The following is a 22,358-nucleotide window of genomic DNA, read 5'->3' on the forward strand; positions in this document are numbered from 1 at the left end:
GTTACGAAGCGCTGTGTTTACATTACCATATATGGGGTTTTATGAACAATGGGCACAGGGCTTCCCCCAAAGTCAAATAAATACCATTAACGGTATTCACACACACACACGCAGCCAGTACACACATGTATGCACACTGTTCACACAAACACACGGCCCTGTGCCACGCTCCCTATCAGGCGTTCAAACCTGCGCCCATTTGCACACAATTATCTCCACTTACAGTTAAATGGAATGTAAATGCGTATGGTACTTGACATGGAATTTCAAGGGACTGTGGAACAAAGGATAACACATAAAGCAGTTTAGGTGAGGTTGGAGTCTGTTATTTGATCTTAATGTTAATTATGCCGGGGCTACACAGCATTACACCGCTTTGCACAGCATGAGTGCAATCTATTTTTCTGTTGCTAACAAGATTGCGCCCAACAAACAAGCACTTTTAGAGCTTTTCTCCTTCTCTTGCCATTTTGTTTTTTTCCCCCTCCTGCAGTTAAGAGTTTGTGTCTCTTGAGGAGGTTTGAAATTCATCTTGTCTCAGTGGAAACTATGTATAACCCACGCACACAAGCGGTGTTTCCTCGCTACATGCTCTGCAAGGCAACAAAAAGGGCGGGGGGGTCTGTCTGAGAGATAGCTGTCACAAAGTGTCCTTATTTTGTGTTTGTGGGGAAGGATTTCTGTCCTTTTCTGAGCGCAGACTACTGTCCCACATACTTTGGGCTGATTAGCAGGATCCCTGCCCTGCTTAGCGTCTTTGAGGGAGGGGCAGACAACACCATGCACGGCTCGGCTCAGCTCGTGGCTGGAAAAAGGCCAACTCATTTACATTCAGCGCACGAGGCTGCGTGGACTCTGTCTGTATCCATGACCTCAGCTGGTTCAGCACACTGTAAAGCCATACCATAACTCACAGCGCCACATTCACTAATGGGGGCCAAGGGTGGATGGATGGAAGGGTGGCTGAATAAGTGGGGCAAGAGGGATCGAGGAGGTGAGCGTAGATGGCAGGGAGGGAGGGAAAGGGAAAAAAAACAAAACGTACATCTATCTGCCTCACTCCTTCTACCTCTCCGCTGCCCTCGTGCCCCTGCCAGCTCTGGCTGCTGATGTAAATACCTGTTGGAGGGCATCCAAACCGCTGGCCTGCCCTTTTCATTGAGTGCTTAGCGCGAGGAATCACATCGTTTGTACAGGAAGCATGGTCAGCGCGGAGCAAAGACAGTACACCTCTCACAATTAACTCAGACACAGGCCTAATTAGGGAACAAGCCTGAGTATCTACTGTAGGTGAGGCTCTTGAGACTCCAAACTGAGTCCAGGTCTGTACTTTGTTAATGCTGGACTGTGCAAGCTAGTTCAACATTAACAGCCCTGGGTTGCTGTTTTCTGCCATACCAGGCTGTAGTGTATAATTATATATTAGACAGGGTTGATGTTTGTATTATCAGGACTCTTTTGAGCTGAAATATGCTGTGTAATGCTCTTGTGTCATGTGCTAACCAGGGCTGTGAAGGGAAGAACATGTACTGCCAAGGGCACTTCTCACTGAATTGCTTCAGTTATATCCTGTAACTTGCAATCATTGTCATACAAAGCTCAAACAAAAGCACAAAGATTGTAAACCTGTGATATGGCAGCTCTGTAATTCAGGTCGGTGTATTTTGTATATGCCAAAGGGAGAGATACAGAAAGAACAAGAGAATAGGATGAGGTGAAGGAACCTCAGTCAATTTCACCCCCACAGCTGCTAAAGGTCACTGGAGCAACTGCTGAAAGGTACCGGATCGTCTTCTCAGAAGAAAGAGAGAGAGAGGTGGAGGACACCAACAAAAAGAGCATTTGACATGTAACAGTTGCCAGAAACCTCCCAAGTGCTAAAGTAAGTAACAGCAGTATTCGCACGCGCGCGCACACATACACACACACACACACACACACACACACAGTGTGTGTGAATGTCGACACACAGACAGCCTCTAAAGGAAACTGTAAAGAAAAAAGTTTGCAGACACCACAGCAAAATCACAAAAGAGGAAGTGATCTACATTTTTATTCTCAGCGGAAAAATGAAAATGAGAAAAACCTGTTGTGTTATTTTATCCAAAATTACCAAAGACCAAAATAAAATTCAAGAACATTAAAAAACATGAATATTGACAAAGCAATCTAAGGTCCAGCTGTTCCAGAGCTCTTTATCATATCGTGTGATCTTCCATAGCAGGCAGAGCCTTTCAATGAATGTGTAGATGTTCAAATTTCACTTAACTTGACTAATTTATGAGTAGTTATTGTGCTCAAAAAGTGGAAATTTGAAGATTCGAAGATCTCCTTGTGACTATCATGAGATACGATCAAAAGCTCGAGAACAGCTGCTAAATGGACCCTTAGGTGACCGTGTTTTGTCAGCTGCTGTTTGAGAATGAACTCTGAAACTGTTCACAATAATAATGAAGTGAGTAACATTTGAAACCAAAAACGATTTCAAACTTTTATGTAGCTTGGTTTCAGATGTCTGAGTCACTGCCCAGATCTTTGATTCGCTCTGTGATTCAAATAGTCTGGTGTTGTGCCTAATGACGGCTCCTTTCCCTGTCGACCAATCAGAGCTCAGCAAGGTGGAATTAAGAATTGGAGACTAAATCTTCCTACGTGGCTAGCTAGCTATATCCAAGAAAACGAGCGAGAGAAAATGGATTGATTTATCCGCACAGGCTGATGTCAAAAATGCTGTGAAAAATGTCAGGTTAACTGCTCATAGCAACAACCACCACTGACAATAACGTCAGCAGGAATGATACATCGCCCAATTCTGATTGGTCAGTGTAAAACAAAACAAAATACCCCCACTACCCACGAAGAGATCAGCTAACATGAACACAATATCAGACTGAACGAATGAAGGGAAACAAAACAACAGTTCAGTCAGATTATCAAGATAATCTTTACCCACATTGCAAGCTAAGACAATTTATTGCACTGAATGGTAATATATTTGTAAATGCCAACTCTGGCACACGTGTCATCTGTGTAGGTGGGTACTCTAAATTATAATATTAGAAATATACAGATATATTTGCCTCCCTAACATGAGTGGAGGCAGTAATAAAAGGTATGTGCCTGATAAGAAACCAGTAGTTTCTTATCACACATTGAACTGTCTCATTATCAGTGCATCACAGTTTTGATTGGTGACAGGGAACTCTACTTTCTATATGCATACCTTAGCATTTATAATTATGTATGTGTCTCAGTGTTAAAATAAATTACAGTACATTTGATGAGAGAACACTCTCTCTGAGGTCCAGGAGCTGATTTTGTTGCTAAGCAGCTTGATCCATTTATATTGCAGTACAGTAGGTTTGTACTGATACCATGTGCTGAAAACTTCCGCAGAGATGATTTCCACTTGTTTTTCTCCCAGCTCAGTGGTTTTTGATTAGTGAGCGCCATATGTCTGGGTGGGTGTACACATCCTGTTTACCCAGTTTCCAGGGTTTATTTTAACCGTGACCTCTGTGCCATTACAGCCTCAGGTCACAAGGTCAAGCTCCGAGGTCTGTTCCACACTGATGGGGATAGACAGCTGAGCACCTTCGAGTGTAATGCGTGTATGTGTGTGTTCACTTGTCCTGCAATGGCCCAGCGATGGCTTGTTCAGGGTTTTACAGAGGAACTGTGTGTATGTGTGTGTGTGTGTGTGTGTGTGTTTGTGTGAAGCCTGAAAAAGATATCAAAGGTTCTCTTCACAGCCTCACAGCTGCATAAATATCCATCAGGTAATGTTTCAAACAGAAAGCCATTCTTCTCTTTCAACTGTGCAGGGAACAAACAAGAATAGACAAAAGACAACAAGGTCCCTGCTGACCATGCAAACAGCCCTGGGTTCTGCAGAGGAGGAGACTGTAAGGACGAGCTCTGATGTTTATGCCCTGACCTGAAGAAAATGCATCTTCAGTGTGTTCACTTCATTACTCTCGTGTGCAGATGGGGCTTTCTTCAGAGAAAAGAGGTTGTTTGTTGTCCTTATGTAAAATGATAAAAGCATCTACGTAAAGAAGAGAGCAAAATGCATGAAAAAATGTTAAAAGGGTGGAAAGGGAAGGTTTTGAGGAGCAGAGAAATTTGAAAATGCAAAGTAATTTTTAGCCTTAAAATTTGCGCCTATAGTGGTTGTGTAAATATGGAGCTAGCCTACTGCCAGCAGCCAGCTAACTACGTTTTAACAGTATAGTTTTTGTATGGCTTTAACAAAAGAGATCTTAACTGATGAACTGTACAGCTTATGAGCTATGAGAGTAGAATGAATCTCCTAATGAACTCTTGGGGAGAAAAGCGAATCAAGGTATTTCCACAAAATGTCAAAAGTCATATTAAAAAACACGGGGGTTCTTGAAAAGGGTAATCTGTCTCTGCAATCTGTGAGACTGTGATTCTGAAATATACAGGGAAAACACAAAAACTTTTGAATTACAGTAAACAGATCCATCCATTTTTCAACTTCTTCAAAAAAAATACCTCCATCTTTCAGTGGTTTCGGAACAACATTCACACAACATGTACATAACACATGCAGCCTATACACACACAGACACGCAAGCGCATGTTAAGTACAAATACATTATGTGCTACGAACTTTCATTATGACAACAGGGTATACGATACTCGCATTCTTGCAGTGTGACATCCTGGAATATTTTCCGTTACACTACTGTGTGTGTGTGTGTGTGTGTGGTGTGTGTCTGTTTTTAAGTGAAGGGAGGATACAGCTGAGCGTGTCTTATCTTAGATCACACAACAGCGTGTGAAACCCCAACTCTGCGGAACTCCTCTCAATCCCAGAGCCACAGGGTTTCAGTTTGCGGTGGCAGCTGAGCCTCTCTCTCTCTCTCTCTCTCTCTCTCTCTCCTCTCTCTGTCTGTCTCCTCTCTCTGTCTGTCTCTCTCTCTCTCTCTCTCTCTCTGTTCTTTTCTGTCTCTAAAGTCAGTTACATCCACAGACAGCAAGCTTGCAGAAAGCAGCAGATAAGTGTGGAGGCTGAGACTGACAGTCAGATGCAGTCAGAAATAGGCAGTGACTTCTCAGAAGAGGCTCTTCATAGTTGCAGTATGACTGGAAGCCATGAGAATATATAAGTGTGGTGCTGCGCTTCACGCTTGTGTTATATCCAGTAAAATGTAAAGCTGAAAACAGAAAACAGTCAAAAAGAGCAGAATCAGAGTTGGTACAAGATGAGTCTGTTGGGTCCACCTGTAATGTTCATCATGAAAATGTGTCAACATTCTCACTTGTGGTTTGTTTTGTTTGAATCTCACCTAACTGTCAGATAGTGGGGGTAACCTTCTCATCAATGGAGCATAATGACATTATAAAGTTTGACTCTTTCTCTTTTTTGCTATATAGGTTTTCTTTTTTAAAAAAAAAAAAAAAGTCCACACAAAAGATCAGGCTTTTGGTATTCTGTACTCCTCTTCAGTAAACCCCACAAAAAGACAAAAACAACAATGAATACAACGAACAAGTACTGACTGTGTAGTCAAAGCCAGATGTATGTTATTTCTGTTGTTGTCCAAAAATTGCTAACACTTATATGAACAACACTATGGCACTGACCTGTTCCTTTATCACCAATGAACATCAGCACTGTAGTTTATATAAAAGATAATACACACCAAGTTCTATATGGCATGATTATCATGGTCCCACACAATGCAAAGCTCTTTCTGTTGTTGTTGTTGTTGTTGTTGTTGTTGGTGGTGGTGGTGTTAAATAAACCAACAATCTCCAAGCTCTGTAGTAAATTCTGAGTGTTGCTGTCTTTACCTATTTTAATTGTGGTGTATTAATACAGAAGTGCAACAAGCACATACATCAAAGGTGCCTGGTTATACAGTCCAGTTACTACTAGCTAATACATGTACTTCAGCCAATGAGAATCAAGAATTGTAAGTTGTCATGGTATACTTTGAGTTAGTTCAACATACATCATTCTGCCACTGTAAAAGCTCATTTGAGTAACAAATGTGTATTCATCCACAGTTGAAAGTAGTTCCCCCACAAAATACACTAATTACTTGAGTTTGAGTAATGTTTATCAAAAACTGTGAGTGCCCAGCTGTTTAAAGAAATTACTGATGCCTTTTAAACATGAAGCTATATATTTGTGACCCATTGTTTTAGATGTACATTTTCAGTGAGAACAATGGAGCGTGTGTCTGAGAGGAACAGATATGGTAGGAAAGTCAGAAAGTACTGAACTAAAACACTGCTGATTCTTGTCTTTACATTGCATTTATCGACAACAAAAAAATCAAGACCAGCCATGTAAAATTGGAGGCAGGTGGTGGGCTGCTATTAAAAACACAACTATAAGTAAAACATTAACAATTATAAGAATTAAACTAGTTTGTATTATTTTTATTTTTTAGCTCCACATTTCAGTCCATATCTGTGTTGAGATTCAGATTAGATATCCATTTGTGTAGCTCAATGCCGAAAAAGCTTTCAGTGTTAAAAGTAATTGCGGTAGCTTCGGACAGAAGCTGTTGCTACCCAATACTGAACCAGGCTGAATAGCAAAGTCGCAAATGTTACATTAACCTTAGAGAATTCAGGTTTACCTTAACAAGATGGAAGCTGATAAAATAACTTACTATGCTCCATATTTAGAATTCCCCTCTACCTATCCCTGTGGTTTCAGGGAAATGCACAGCCATTGGCTATTGATTAACTAATCAATGAATGAGCTCTCATCAATATTCTCCTTTCATCAGCCTTCCCTTATCAAACTTTGCTGTCCCCCTGCATTCACTACAGGCCACGGACGGAGAGGAGGAGTGTTTGCTTATGTACAGAAGGACACTGAGTAGGAGGCTTTCATTACCAGAATGGTCTCTGCAGAAGGAGGAAGGTGGAGGCTGGGCGTAAGAAAGGGCCAAAGGAGACATTTCTAGTCCTTGGCCATTATGAGGCTGAAGGTGTAAACAACATAAGGCACTTGGCCTCTCTGGCTGGAACATAGCTTTTTAATCTAGAATTACTGGCAATTTGTGTTGTAAATATCAGGGATACATGTCATTCAAGGCTTTTAGCTTAAGTTAGATTTTTTCTGTTTTTAAGAGATGTGTAATATGCCAGTCTGTGTATAAATAAGAGTTAATTCAGTTTCATATTTTAACAACCATATCTTTTACTCATTATCACATATAAGATTGCTATAGCAACTCAAAATGAAGCCCAGAAGTGTGTGTCATCAGGCTATGTCGCAGCTTCTCTCAGTGTGTATGCTGTGTTATTGGCACCCTGTCTGAGCAATGCTTTGACATACAGTAGCTTTGTCCTTTCATGTTTGATCCTCTTTCAGTTATTTCTTGATGCTCCAAGTCGAGCTCTCTTCTCAGCCTCGCTGGGTACAAGAGCGATGGAGCTACAAGTGCTGCTTCAAAACACCTTTTGCTGTAAGTACATGTGTCAGGAAGCAGGCTTCACATGAGGCACGGCTCTTTTTCCTTCTCCAATCTGTCACTCCACTTTCATATTCCGTCTCATCTCAAGCCGGGCTGTACTCGCAGATGTGGAGAACATTTCTGTTGGCTCTTGCACTGAACCGCCTGCCCTCCTGCAACCTCTCTCCACCCACACACACACACACACACACACACACACACACACACACACAAGCCCTTAGTCCGTGGGTCTTTTCAGCAACATTTCACAGGTTAACCAAAAGTCTAAACTTTTGTAGCTGGTTGAAAACTGCACCTGAACTTCAGTATTCTGCAGAGGTATATTTTGTACTAAAAATATGTATCTGATCTGACTTTATTTGGGGAAATACTGATTATTAACTGATTTGTATCAGGGATAGGAGTTTTAAAAAGTATAATGAGAACACCCATATTTAAACTGAGCTCTTACGTTTCAATGAAACAGATCATACGGAGGCTCTTACTTAACACTCCCCCCCAACTTTGTGTGCCTGCAGACCTGTGCTTGGTTTGCCGGTTCAGTAATCCATCCATGTCCACCCCTATACTAGCTGAGATGGTTCAGTCCAATCATCGATTACATTAGCGTTTGATATAGGGTAAGGCAATATTTTATCAATGCAATTTCAAGGCACTTTTTCATATGCTTCTCATATTGTGTTACCTGATGAAATAGACTCTCACATGAAATATTAGACTGAGTAGCAGCTTTCACACAATGATATTGAACATGTTAATAATGAATACGCACTGGACAACCTGATGTACTCATTTTGTTTTTTTATTTATTACCTAAAAAAAGAAAAATGTTCTATCACAAGTCACACTGAAATGTATTGCTTAAGAAAAAAAATATATTCATATATTTTTTCATTTTTTTTCTCTTTTTTTCATTTTTTTTTCATTTTTTTTCTTTTTCGGAAACATGTTGTTTCCATTATATTCCACCAAAAACAAAAAAAAACAAACAAAAAAAAGTTTTTTTTCGGACATCAGCTGCTGCCATGTCCCAACAACCTTCTCCCCAACTTTTTAAAAAAATGCACAAAGAAATACGTAATTCACAGTTACCATTTTGGTTTCATAAATTAATACAGTCACACATGTGCTACACCGGTCTAGAGCTAGAACATTGTAAATTGTATTCTTGAATCCTGTTATTTTCAATAGTTGGCTACAAGAAAGAACAGGCAACTTAAATGACATGATCAGAATTCCACCAACATACTGTTTTTTACCCTCTCTGTAATGCTTTTGTCATCTTTTTTGTTTTGTTTCATCTTTTTGAGTTTCACACAGAAGTGAGGCACACACAGAGTATAGTTCATACATATACAAAAAAAAGAAAAAAAATTAAATAACATTTGGGAGGGGCAGGGGATAAACTGTCCTTTCATTATGTCATATCCAAGGAAACAGGAAGTGCATGTAGTCTGGAGTCCTCAGAGGACCTTTCTTACTCTGAATTAGGGCTGTTTCTTGCCATCTAAGTACTGTGGTGTAAACTTCCTCGGTTAACATAAGTTACACAGATCTGTAGCTTTTTGCAGCTTGTTGGTGGGAGAGCTGAGTTAAGAGGGATGTGAGGTTTTCGGACAACGGAGACCAACAAGCATGGCGACACAATGAAGAAATGGGACAAAGACAGTATTTGAGGAACAACACCAACTTTTTTTTGAATAGTATTTGATTCACTCAAACAAGCTTTACCCCTAAAATCTACGACTCTCATGGCTGCGAATACTACAGTCGTGTGTATCAACCAAAGAAAACAAGCTTAAATCTGACACTGACACTGCAAGGGCAATATTTTTAAGGCACAGAAGCCTTGACATAATAGAGACTCCACCAGCTAAAAGCACTAAACAACAGATGCCCAGTGTCCTCAGTGACAAAAAAATGGCGCCTTGATGACAAGTCTGACAACGATACACACAGAAAGTTTAAAAAACAAAAACTGAAAAAAAAAACCCGCCCCCATTGTCCCCAAGTGTCTCATTTTTTTAGTGAAAGGTAAGGCCACTTAAAAAAAAGATGAGGTTCACCAAAAAGGTAATCTCTCACTGCAATCTCTGGGAGTGCAATTGTGGTAGGGTGGTCAATTGATCAGACAGAAAGACGGACAAAGAGACAGACGCCAAGACAGGTGCTTCTCTCGAGTGAGTCTGACGGACAGTACTGCAAATCCGCTGGCCTGTTGGTTCCCTGCGAAAAAAACAAATACGTCCATGCGAGACTCTGGTTGGCGTACAGGTTGGGGGGAGGTGGCTTAACAGTTCGTAGGCCGTCTGGGTCCTTGAGAGTCATGGGGGATAAAACCAGCGTTCAGGGAGTAGAGAAGAGAGAGTCAGTTGCTCTTTGCTCATCATCATCATCTTCATTGTCACACAACAGGAATGTTCAGTGCTGAGCAAGACGTCGAGTCCACACTTAACTTCATCTGTTTTGGTTTTGCGTCGCAATACTTAAGCAGGACACTGTTGTTCTAACATTGAAAAATAAAAGTTACAAAAAAACCTAACCAACAAAAGCAGCATTGTTTATTTTCTTCACAAATTCATGCATGTTGTTAACCTTCATTCCCACAGCACCAGTTTCTTTTTTTCTTCCATCAATAGAAAAAAGATCAGTGTAATTTCACACTTCTGCATGCAAAGAAAAGTCACTTTTCCCCTCCCACTTGTTTTGTTTTTTGTTTATTTTTTTCATTTAAAGTCCACATGTGTAGCAGCAAAACTGTGAAAGGCCTAACCTGATATGTCAATGGATGTACTGGTGGAGGCACTAGATAATGATGCTGGATACAGATCCCACCTCTTCTCCCTCTTTGCCAATAAAAAAATAGTCATTATTATGAGGACTTGTGGTAAAGGTAGACCTTAACTGGGCCTAGAACTGGGAGCCGACTTAGAATTTGAAGTTTTATCCTGTTATGATATAAAGTGGTGAACCTTGCATTCACTGCGGCTGATCTTCGTGATTTCGAGAAACTATGGGGCCAATTAGGAGAAGACGACTCGGACAAAAACATGGGATATTCTAAATCAATTTACACTAAAGTCAAACATACACACACCCTCATAAACCTTTGCCAATTGTCACATTTATGTACACAAACTAATACAAACCCTCGACAAGTCCATTCAAGTCTGTAAGACATGAGGTGGGCTGGATGAAAAATTGTATTTCCGTATCATTTGTTGTGGCTAGACGGCTATAATTCATGAATGAGCTAATGAATGATTGAATGGATGTATTTGTTAGTAGTCAACGACTTGACTAAAGCCACAGAGGGCTGCTGTTTTTTGAAAACAGCAGATAGGAGGAGAAATAAAAATAGATTTTTTTTCCATATACATTTTAAAGATTTTAAAATCCTCTAAAGCACTTTCTGTTAATATTAATTCATTTTGTTTATTCGTTAATCATTCCTATCAATACCCTATGTCACTGAGGTTGATATCAATACTTCCATATTCATTTTTTAATTCTATTTCAGGCCCCACCTCCTTCTTGCACACTTTGACCAGCTGTTATAAATCAAGAAAATGTGCAAATCAACAACTACTTTGAACTGTTATATGAAAACCTGAATGCTTTGTGAACAATGCTACATATTTTTTGTTTATAAAATATAATATGTTTCAAAATGGAAAAAAAGAAAAACAAAGTTTAACCACCCCGTAACAAGTAAAAACTGGACTCTGGTTGGTGAGTTTTGAGATCGAAAAGAATGCCCGTTGGAATAATCCATAGTTCGGCAGTTCTGCCTTTCTTGTGATTAGGAAACACTGAGGCCTCTGGTGCTCCTGTCCTTTTAATAAGTCCAGTGTGGATCTCTTCATTGCTGTCCAGAGTGCGCTTAAAAAAAAACAAAAAACAAACAAAAAAAAGAAACACCACCACCACCACCACCACCCACTGAATTCTGCTATGCTTGAGTTCAGGTATGTTCTCTGTGATCATACCTTAAAAAGTCTTGTACACTGTTAAGTCCGATTGTTGCCTGTCCAAATCCAAGCACGACAAGAAAGTTATGTTGCTTTTGTTGCTGTTTTTCACAAGGTCAACTGTGAAGGACAGAGTGGGATTAAAGTCTGCAGAGAGCCTTTTTTTCTCATGTGACAGATGCCAGTCACAAGGACGACTTTGATATCCTCTTTGCAAAGTTCTGTATCACTTCCTGCAAATCCACTCCCTCAAAATATATCTTTAAGTAAATCCCAGGCAATGCTTTGCACATCTTTCAATCTATCCCCCAGTGAGAGGGATCAGATGGTTCAGGCCATGACGAACTCGGACTTCAAATCAGCTTTGACGTCGGGTTTCCACACTGAATCGTCAAAGTCCAGGTCCAGGGAGCCCTCGCTGGACATGCTGCTGTTGCTGTTGCTGCGTCCCGCCTTGCGGTTGGGCAGCCACTGGTAAGGAGCGCGCTGGTCCCTCCTGGCCTTCCTGCGCAGGCGCTTCTGCTGCATCAACAGCTGCAGGCGTTCCACCTTACAGCGGGTTGCACGGTTCTCGGTCTGACGAATACGGTCACCTGGACAAAGGACAGAGAGGGGGGAGATGGTCAGTTGTGCATTTCTGTATGAATGAGGACTAGTTTAGTTACAGTTGACAGAATTTACACTAACAGGTTTGAGAAGGAAGTCAATATGTGTGTGTGTGTTGTGTGTGTGTGTGTGTGTGTGTGTGTGTGTGTGTGTGTGTGTGTGTGTGTGTGTGTGTGTGTGTTTAGCGGGCAGCAGATAAAGCCCCACAGCCTTGATGATAATGCTAGGACATGCTAGGATGATTCCCTTGGCCCTGACACACACACACACACACACACACACACACACACACACACACACACACACCATGCACACAATGTAACACTGGAATCTGGTGCTTAACCTCCCCCACTGTGCATCATTAGCCCCCTCAGTGCTATTTCATCCCCTTATCGCTGAGTGGGGAGACCTTCTTCAACCTGAATCTCCTTGAGAACAAATAGCAAGGCCAAAAACACACAAACACAGGCAAGAGACAACACTGTCTGATAGCTGCCTATGGTATCTGCACATGTAATTGCAGATGACATGCCTCAGTGACTGGATGCACTACTAAGTGCATTTCTAGCTGTTGATGTGCCTATAGGAGAATCCAGTCTCGGGGGAGAGGCCTTGCATCACACTGTGAATGCTTTCCTACAGTGGCAGAGTCAAGCCTAATTCCATTTATACATATATTCAGGAGCTTGGAAGGAAGGGAAAGCAACCGCAATCTATTAGCCAGCTCCATTAGTATCTGTCTGGGAATTAAATAATTAAATAATGGGCTAGAATGTCAATAAACTGTAGCACAGCTGGCCATCTCTGCCTCTGCTGCACAGCAAAACACACACACAAGCACAAACACACACACAGACACTCAAATCCGCATTCGAGCACATCACGTATTCACAGAAAAACACAGGCACGCACACACAATGTGTGCACCCTTGCACGTATACACGCGCACACCCGCAAACACACAGCTGCACACGAGCGTGCACTCACAGGTGCATGCACGCACGCACACAGCGACAGCAGCAACAGCCGCAGTAGCTTTTAACGTGGATCGATGGCAAATTAAAAAGACCTATTGATTAAACCTTAGCTCTAGTGCAGCCATCCATCTCAGGCCCAGGACAACGCTATTGGCTTTCAATAGAAAATGCAAGCGAATGGAAATTGTAAGCGGAGAGAGAGACAGGGAGAGATTGGGGTTTTTTCTTCTATTTTTTTTTTCTTTATTATGGCTGTAGCTTCCTACTCTCAGCTCATTGACCCAACACTCCTCCCCTCTTCCCTTCCACCTATTCCACCCCTCACTCACACACACACACACACACACACACACACACACACACAGAGTGCCCTCCACCTCCTCCCTTTTCTAGCTCTTGCCCCATGTCTCCCCAGAGACAGCTAGGTGGGGCAGTGTGAAGAAGGGAAAGCAAGAGGGAAGAGGAGGGAGGGGGGGGGCCGTTAGTGGTGTGGGTTAAGGAATTCCTCCCCCAGGGGCAAGGGGGGATAGAGAAAAGGACGGCAGAAGAGGGTGGAGGGTAAAGGATCAGCCGTAGGTGGCAGTTTTCAGAATCGATCGTGCCCTCCTCTGCTCTTCCCCTTCATCGGAATGAATTCCGGACTCTGTGTGGGCTTAATTTACCTCTTTCCCTCATTTGCTTATCGGATTGAGCAGCGCAGAGCCTTTTCTCCCGCTATAAATATTCACCACTGTCTGGCAGTGCATACTAAAGAACTAAACTGCCGTCAAGCAGCCTTCACAGAAAGGATGTGAATGCTGGCACAGAGTTAGAAGAAAAGAATACTTCTTCACGTTAAGCCCAGCCACATAGACACACTGGGGTTTTTTCCATTTCCTGCCAATATGCTCAATCCTGATACAAATGTGTGTGTGTGTGTGCATCCAGATGCTATGTGTGCTCTGTGTGTGTGTGGTGTGTGAGGGCAGCATGTCATCTCCAGAGAACAGGGGGTATACCAGAGGGGGGTTCTCCTACATTAGAGCCATTGTTCCACTGCCTCAGCTCCATGTGACAACCATATACGCTGCCGTAAGGCTTTGTTCCCCCTCCGGTTCTCCCTCTTCCCCTTATTCCCCTGCTCTGACTAGCCAAAAGCGAAACCGCCCCTTGGCTGTGTCGAAATATGGCTGTACACAATAAAACGGCACAAAGCCAGCCTGTGCCTACATACAAAATCTGTTTGGTCTGGTGTGATTTGTCTTCGGAGTGTCTCTGTTTAAATTCTCTTTATTTCATCAGTGTAGTCCCTAAGTCACAATCCTGTTTTAAATTTACTGAGACGACTCAACAATATACAAGAACAAATGTGCGCGCACACACACACACACACACACACACACACACACACACACAAAAGGGCAGTTTGGTGGTGCTGTAGGAGGTCTTGGCCTTTGGCTTGGCAAGAGCTCTGGGAATGTGCTTGGAGCTACACCAAAATTGGTGTGTGTGTGTGTGTGTGTGTGTGCCTGTGTGGCCATTCATCAGCGTCACTACCGGAGCCCTGGGCGACTGGGCCGGACACAGCTGGCCACAGGGATCTCCAGACTATGTTTATGACAGTAGGGCTATTATTAGGGCTGGCTAAGAAGGACAGACTATACACACAACACACACACACACACACACACACACACATACACAGATATACACAGGCTGGCCCAGAGCCTGGCTGCAGAGACTAGGGTTTGACGTGAGCACAATAACCTTGGAGGACCCAGAGAGAGGTGGGTAAGAGACATAGGGAATGGATGTGAAAGAGAGAAAGAGTGAAAGAGAGAGAGGGGAACAGAAACTATGCTCATATACAAGCTTGGCTGACACAGAAGAGGAAGATGATGAAGCAACAACAGATCTTTTCTTAGAACGGTACAGTGGAAGATATCAAACAGAAGACAGGTCAAGGGCACAGTGAGGAAGGAAACGCCAGTCTCCTTTTCCTTTCCCTCTCTTTTAACCACTCCCCTGCCTGCCAGTCACACCAACACTCAATTCTGTGCAGCACATTTTTCCATCTCCAAACTATCCTCTCTAAAGACTTTGACACAGGCCCTGTAAACACAGAGTACTGCAGAGAAAAACACACAGACAGAGAGAGAGAAAGAAGGGGTGATCTATGAATAATCGATGCGTCAGTCAGTTTTCCTTGCCTTTGAGCCCAGCCCAGCAACACAGCAAGGACTGAGATAGGGAGTGCACGGGGAGGAAGGGTGGGAGGAGTGGGTGGGTTAGGGGAGGAGGAGGAGGAGGAGGGGGAGAGGCAGAGGATGGAGGTAGAGAAAGAGGGAGGAGGGCTGCAGTGTGCAGGACACAGGGGGAGATTAAAGGAGCTTCTCCTTTTATTGATTGTATAAAGATTGGCCTTCATTTGCAGTTGTCTTAGTGCTGTTGTTTGTTTGTTTGCCTTGATAAGTCTTGTGATCTTGCAGAGAGAACATTGTGTTTGCTCAGCATCCAGGGAACCAGGGGAAAGAGGGAGGGGTGGACAGACAGAGAGAGAGAGAGAGAGAGAGAGAGAGAGAAAGAGAAGAAGAGGAGGAAAGAAAATCACATTGCAGCAAAGTCAGCCTTGGTTTCCTCAAGTATTTCTGTCTATTCTTTTTGAAGCCTTTGTCTCCATTCAGGTCTACATAATATGGACAAAATTAATATGATAACAACTACTGTAGAACTGAAAATCAGGTGATAACATATGAAGTGACCAGGCAGACCAAGCACTCCATATCCATCTGACCCAGCAAATAAAGCATTAGCTGTGCTGAGTGTCCAGAGGTAAACACTTCCATGAAAAAGCACTGTGGGACCTATCTGGAAAAACAAGTTCTCTAGTTAAAAAAATAAATAAAGAAAGAAATAAACCAACTTATCAGAGACAAACTGAAGCAACCATTCAAATCAGAGCTAATATGAGCATTTGACAGCCAGTGAAAGGGCACTGACAGCCCTGCAGGGACACAAGCTCTTCAATGACTTTTAGACTTCATTTGCATTCTCTCTCTCTCTCCCTCTCGCTCTCCTTGTCGACAATGAAAGGGCACCTGATGTGCTTGGCTGGCTTTGCTAGATAGCTCTGCGCTGTGCTGCGTCGCTGGGGCATTTGTTGAGTTACTGGTGCACGTGCGTCGCACCTGAACCTCTGAGCGTGACGGAGGAGGAGCAAGGCCTGCCAGTGGATAATGTGCGGTGCCGTGGCCAAGCGGGTCAAGGCTTAAATACAGGACTCTGGGAGGTTAAGTGTATAGGATCTTTCTCTGTGTGTCTCTCTCTCCCCGTCTCCCTGTCTCCCTCGCCCTCCCTCGCCATCCCTCCTCCTTTGGCTTGTCCAGTCCCAGCCAGCACGAAGCTAACGTGACCTGACAAATTGAAAGGGGGGCAAGAGCGGGGTGAAGAGATGCAGGAGGGACACAAGAGAGGAAGGAGGTGCTAGAGAAGCTTTCAGAGCTAACTTTACCCCTGTTTTGCCCCTCTCTGTGTGCCTGTGTTGAACTAAGGCTGCAGTGGGAGTGGGACTAAAAGGCAGCCCTATAATCCCATAGCCCTCCCCTCATCTACCCCACAATGGCTCAGCCTGGTGCCCTGTATGTAGCCCCTGTCTCTGGCCCCTGCACAATGGGTTTGGCTGGGCAGGGGGCTACAGGGTTGGAAGAGGGGGGGTAGCTGGGGAGGTCCACCCTACTCAGTAAAGGAATTTAGCTAACAATCAGCCTGCCAGGCCATCCTAAAGCCCTCCTGTTCAAATCCAACACGGGTCCTGGGCTGACAAATCCCCACACTCAGCAATACTATACAGCAAAGCCATGAAACCAAGCTAGTTCACCCAAGCCTTTAACTAGGCATTTATGGCCGTGTGTGTATGTGCATACGTGCATGTGAGTACGTTCAAGCTTTTTATTTACGCTTGTCTTCTCCCCCCTCGCACATGAACTTGTAGTGGAAAGGGTAAAGGCTCTCGGGAGACAGCCAAGCTATGTGACATTTTCAAGAGGCTGTCTCAACCTGAGTTTGATTGTGCACACACACATGCACGCACCCCCCCCCCCCCCCCCCCCCCCCACACACACACACACACACACACACAAGCAGATGTGAAGTGCAGGTTATTCCTGTAGCTGAATGAAGGCAGGTTTCTGTGAAGCAGAGTTAAGCCGCGGTGTTAAGTCCAGTAAGTCTTCCATCAGGTGTCGGCTGATAAGACTGCCTGAGAGCGCTTAGTCATCGGCTTCCTTAGGACACCATGTGGAACAGGATACAAATAGGCACGCAGCATCTGTCTGCACAAACACACCAGCACGTTCATTGTCTCGGTCAACTAAACTGTGCTTGGTTGGGCAAGTTACCAATTCACATCACTTTCTGGAAGTGTATACTACAAGCAGGAAGTTGGACAAGGGCAGTAAAGTCGGAAAAGGGCATTAGACAGGCTATTCTTTCATCCATTCTTTTTTTCCCCTTGGTTAATCAGTGGGCAGTTAGTAGACTGATGGACAGGATATAAACACCCATATGATGAATGGAGGCTTAGTATTGTGGTTTTAACAGCCTCCCTCTTCCGTGTCCTCCTCCTCCTCTTACTGCCCTCTACTTCACAAAGCAAATTCTTTTCAGAGCTGCATTTCAGAATAAATCTATCTATTTAAAGGCCAAATGAACACAGACAATGTATTGATGTACAACACAGACATGGAAAGAGAAGGACGGGTGATTGGGCGGAAGAGAGAGAGAGAGGGAGAGACAGAGATGGATTTTACAGACGAGGCTGTTTTTGGACAGCAAATGGGAACGGCCAGACGGAGAGAGATGACAAGCATGGGAGAAGAGGGGAAGGGTGGGGGGAGTATGTAGGTGGGGAGAGTGAAGGAAAGGTCTTCCCTGAGTTAGGAAAATAACCCTGTGTTATTCCAACTGTTCAATGAACACTTAAGAACACTGTAAGGGCACCCAGGGTGATGCAGAGGAATACTGGACATTCCTGATCAATCTGTGTTCAGTTGCTGCAGCTAAAAGACGCCATTCTGCTGGCAACAGAGGGTCATAAAGAGGTAGACAAAGACAACAGTATGACAATAGAAATGTATGCGCTTGCTTTTTCAAACAAAAGAAAACATTAAACATTAATCACTGTATTACAGGGCCCTCCCAGCCAGACTATTCAACAAAACCTACCAGCAGCTCGCTAAGGACTGGCTCAGTTTCCTTAACAGGAGATAAGGAGACAGTGGAGGACAATGCTGTTTCTCTCCGCACAGCCAGTCTAACCTTACAACACTGACTGAATGTTATCGGTCCTGGACATCTGTCTGACACTCAACATCCTGTGTCTCTGCGAGGAAAAGGAGGTTTTAAAACACCCAGGCCCAGGTCTCTAAACAGTATCATCTGAACTCCAGCACCTGCCCCAGGCCCAGCCCTTGGGCACTGGTATGTCGAGGTTTGTCCGGCCCCAAGGAGCCCCAGCCCATACATGCCTCAGCTGCAGCCCTTCTTTAAGGAGGTAGGTTAAACCACCCAAAGCCTAATCTAATCTAAACATAGCCCAGCCCAGGCTTGAAGGGGTAAACCTATCTCCTTGGCGCACAAAAACAAAGCCAACTCCGCTGCCTGACAAGTGAAGCCTGACTGAACAGGTCTGAAGAAGCTTGTATTGCATTACTGAGGAAACCCCTCCTCCCCTTATTTTCCTCTTCTCCTCTGCCTCAAAACCCAAGAGGGATATATGTACGACTGTTTTTGTTCTTTAATCTGACTTTTCTGTTCTTGCTTTGTCAGAATTTTAAAGATGAAAATAAATGCTGCGACAAGACAATGCTGCAAAATCATCCCAACAGAATTGATAGCTAACCACGATGTGCTATGAGAATAAAAACAGAAAGACAAAGGATGACAATGAATTCTTTAGTAGGTTGCAATGGAAAAGAAGAGCTCGGTAAAATGACAGGCTCTAGACTACAGTCATTTCTCACACACACACACACACACACACACACACACACACACACACACACACACACACACTCCTCCAAAGCTGTGGCAACTGCAGGAACATCTGCTCCACAAGGGCTTCAAGGGATACACAATGACTTAATGTGTGTATGTGTTGATGACATGCTTGCATGAGCAAAGGGAGTGGGGAGTAGAGTCACTCACCAGGGGGTTTGCACATGCGGATCTGGCTCTGGCACTGCACCAGCGGATGAAGAGTCGGCGGAGGGCTGCTTGGGCTGCTGGCAGGCACGGAGGTAGCTTTGGCAGAGAGGCCCGTCATGCCAGCAACTGGGGGCGAAGGAGGCGGGGAGGGGGACGGGGAAGTGGGCGAACCACACTGGGTTTGGTAGCGAAGCTGGGTGAGGGAAGGGGGCATGCCCTGGTAGTGGCGCGTGGCGCTCAGGAGGTCGTTGAGGATCTGCAGGATGGTACCGATATCTCGTCTGGGACGCCCATTGCTGTCCTGGCAGTTAGGGTGCAAAGTGCCTGAGAGAGGGAGCAAGAAAGATGGAAAAAGTATTTCAATAGATGTCTATTTAGTTTTTAATAAAAAGCAGAAAAAGCCCAAATCATGTAAAGTTATTCATAGACTCACATGCCCACAATAGACTGAGACTAGTCTGTGTTTTAATGTTCTGGGTGTTTTTTGTGAAGCACGCAATTTCTCATAAAAGAAGCTTTCGGGTGGATCTCACTTTGCGAATAGTTATTGCTTAGGGCAGCAATAAATCTTAATGGCAGTTCAGTGTCTCCTCACCTGAAAAGGTCCCTGAGAAGACTCCGGGAGCATGGTTGACAAAGCTCTCAATGATGGCGCCAGGTTTACGGGAGCGTGCCGGAGGAACTGGTGCCACTGGTAGGGCTACTGGTGCTGCAGTTAGCCTGGGGAAAAAATTTGACACACTATGAAGCTTGCTGGCAAGAATTTTAAAGGAACAAAACATCTGTGCTAAATATGTGGTGGTATATGTGTTAACTTATACATCAGATGACATTCATACCTAGCATGTTGTGAGCTGACGTGTTGAAATCATGTAAGCTCTGTCCTGAGGATACCTTGTGAGTTCTGTAAGTGACCTTTACATCAGGGTGTTGTGACTACCATTTGCACCATGTAAGTAACCTATGCAGTAAAGGCTGATGTTATAAGAAACCACAGGATGCAGGAAACCTGAGCTTTCTTCCAAGTGATGGCCCAAAACACCCAGCATGTCGTGTCGCCTCAAACCTGGGACCAGACCAAACATGGCAACCCCACTACTTCACCTTAGCTTAATTTGGATCATTCAACTGACATCTGAAAGTGAAATCGAAACCCATGCAAAGGTCTCAGTGTTCGTCTGTGTTTGTGTGTATCGCACATGTGAAAGCCTGATGAGGAATAGCCATTTCCGTTTTCTCACTACTAAACTGGCCAGTCTTTCTGTTTTTCTTGTTGTGAACCATCCCTCCCACATAGTCCACTGACATCTGGTTCTTATTCTCTTTCCATAGGCTGGAGCTCAGGGAGGTAGACAAAGTATAAACAGCAAATTTGGTTGGTGGAGACAAGTAAGTGTGTTTGTGCATGTGTGTGCAGCTGTTCCTAGAGTTGAACAAAGCTAAATAAATGATTGTAAAGGTTAATGATAAATGACGGAAAACAGTGAGGTTAATGATCAGTCTTCACATGAAAAACCAACTCTGATTCATTAAATCTGCCTCTCTTTGACTCTTTCTCATGCTCTTTCTCTACACCCCCGCCCCCCACCCCCAACCCCATACATCTCACTATGCACGATGAGGTCATATGAATGTTGTGGCCTTCTGGCTAATTGTGTGTGTGTGTTGGCCTGTGTGTATGTATTTGGGAAGCAGACTGCACTCCAGCGATGACTAATTGCATGGTGCACTTTGGAAGCACACACACACACACACACGTCACATGCAAAGCCCCTCCAGACCTGACTAAACCATGGGTTCGCCCTCATGCTGCCGGGATATCCCGCTAATCTAATCAATTTAATGGGGGATGATTTAGTTGTGTGCATGGCACTCGTGTCAAACAGTCACAACCCATCCCCCCTCCATTTTTCATTCATGAGAGGGCTAAGCCCCTATGATGACATCGGTTACTTATGTAAAAGTAAAAGCTAGGACTGATGACAAAACAGTGGTGAAACAGTATTTTTCAGGCTTACCTCAGGGCAGAGGACCGGGGCTACAGGACTGGCCTGGCTGATGTCGTGGCTGGGTTGGCCTGAGGAAGGCTGGTGGTAGTGGTGATGATGGTGATGAGCTGGAGAGCGGAAAAGACCTCCAGGGATGTGGGACGGGCGAGGGGAGTGAGGCTGAGGAGGAGGAGTAGGGGGGCTACAATGAGCAGAGGAGGGCGACTGGTGGTACATGGGAGGGAGCGGCTGGTGGTGCGTGGAGGGCAGGGGGAAGGAAGGGGAGCCTGGGGAAGAGGGGGAGGAAGGGACTGGGTGAGGCTGGGACAAGTGGGGGCCGGGGTGACTGTGTGGATGGTGGGGGTGGTGGTGGTGGGAGTGCGGATGAGGGTGAGGGTGGGGAACACGGGGCTGCCCCGCGGGCTGCCCCATTGCGGTCTCTGCGTTGCCCCGGGTGATGAGGTGTCTGTGCTGGAGCTGGGGACCGCCGGACTGCTGCGCTGCCAACTGGAGCTGGACAAACATCATGTGATCACCCACACGCAGTGCCAGGGTGAGGGGGGAGCGGCCGGACAGGAAGTCACTGACCTGCAGAAAGAAAAAAGAAAACAAAATTGTGTTGATTCAGTTCATATAATATAAAAAGTCACAGCTTAATGATACTTGGAAACTTAGTCTGCACCAAGATTATGTACTGATAGCCAAACCCTTTAAAAATGAGAGAGACTACCCCACACACACTGAGTTCCCCCTTTGTAACTGAGCAGTCTGCACCATGGATGGCAGTTAAAATACACAAAACAGTGCATTGAGCTCCCCCTCTCATAGAGACACAGACACGCCACATTAGCCCATCATGCAATCAATCACTAGTCTGTAACACTGGCCTATTTACATCTGCTGGGGAGCAGTGGATGAGGAGACCTACTGGAAAAAAAAACACACACACCAATAGAGCCCACTCTTGCCTGCTTCCCACTGCCCCTCAGTTCGTTCTTAGTCAGCAGTGTCATTTAGCACAGAGACAAAGGCCACCCTTCTGTCTGGCCCGGGGCCTGAAAAATCAGTCCCACATCCAGGAAATACACCCCGCCTGCCTCTCAAACACAGAATGGCCGATTGTCCGCGGGGTCCACGGCGGATCTGGAAGGGCTGCCCATTTTTGGA

General features: G+C 44.4%; 1 protein-coding gene across 1 annotated transcript in view; it reads right to left on the bottom strand.

Annotated features, from left to right (window-relative positions):
- Positions 1 to 8,250: 8,250 nt before the first annotated feature.
- Positions 8,251 to 22,358, bottom strand: part of midn (midnolin) — a 28,872-nt gene continuing 14,764 nt past the window's right edge. The window contains 5 exon segments of the mRNA XM_018667282.2: positions 8,251 to 12,030; positions 19,204 to 19,527; positions 19,799 to 19,883; positions 19,885 to 19,923; positions 21,222 to 21,779. Of these exon segments, the coding sequence (XP_018522798.1) occupies positions 11,768 to 12,030; positions 19,204 to 19,527; positions 19,799 to 19,883; positions 19,885 to 19,923; positions 21,222 to 21,779 (1,269 nt within the window). The 3' untranslated portion in view covers positions 8,251 to 11,767.

Source organism: Lates calcarifer, linkage group LG17, assembly GCF_001640805.2.
Source record: "Lates calcarifer isolate ASB-BC8 linkage group LG17, TLL_Latcal_v3, whole genome shotgun sequence".
NCBI lineage: Eukaryota > Metazoa > Chordata > Actinopteri > Centropomidae > Lates > Lates calcarifer.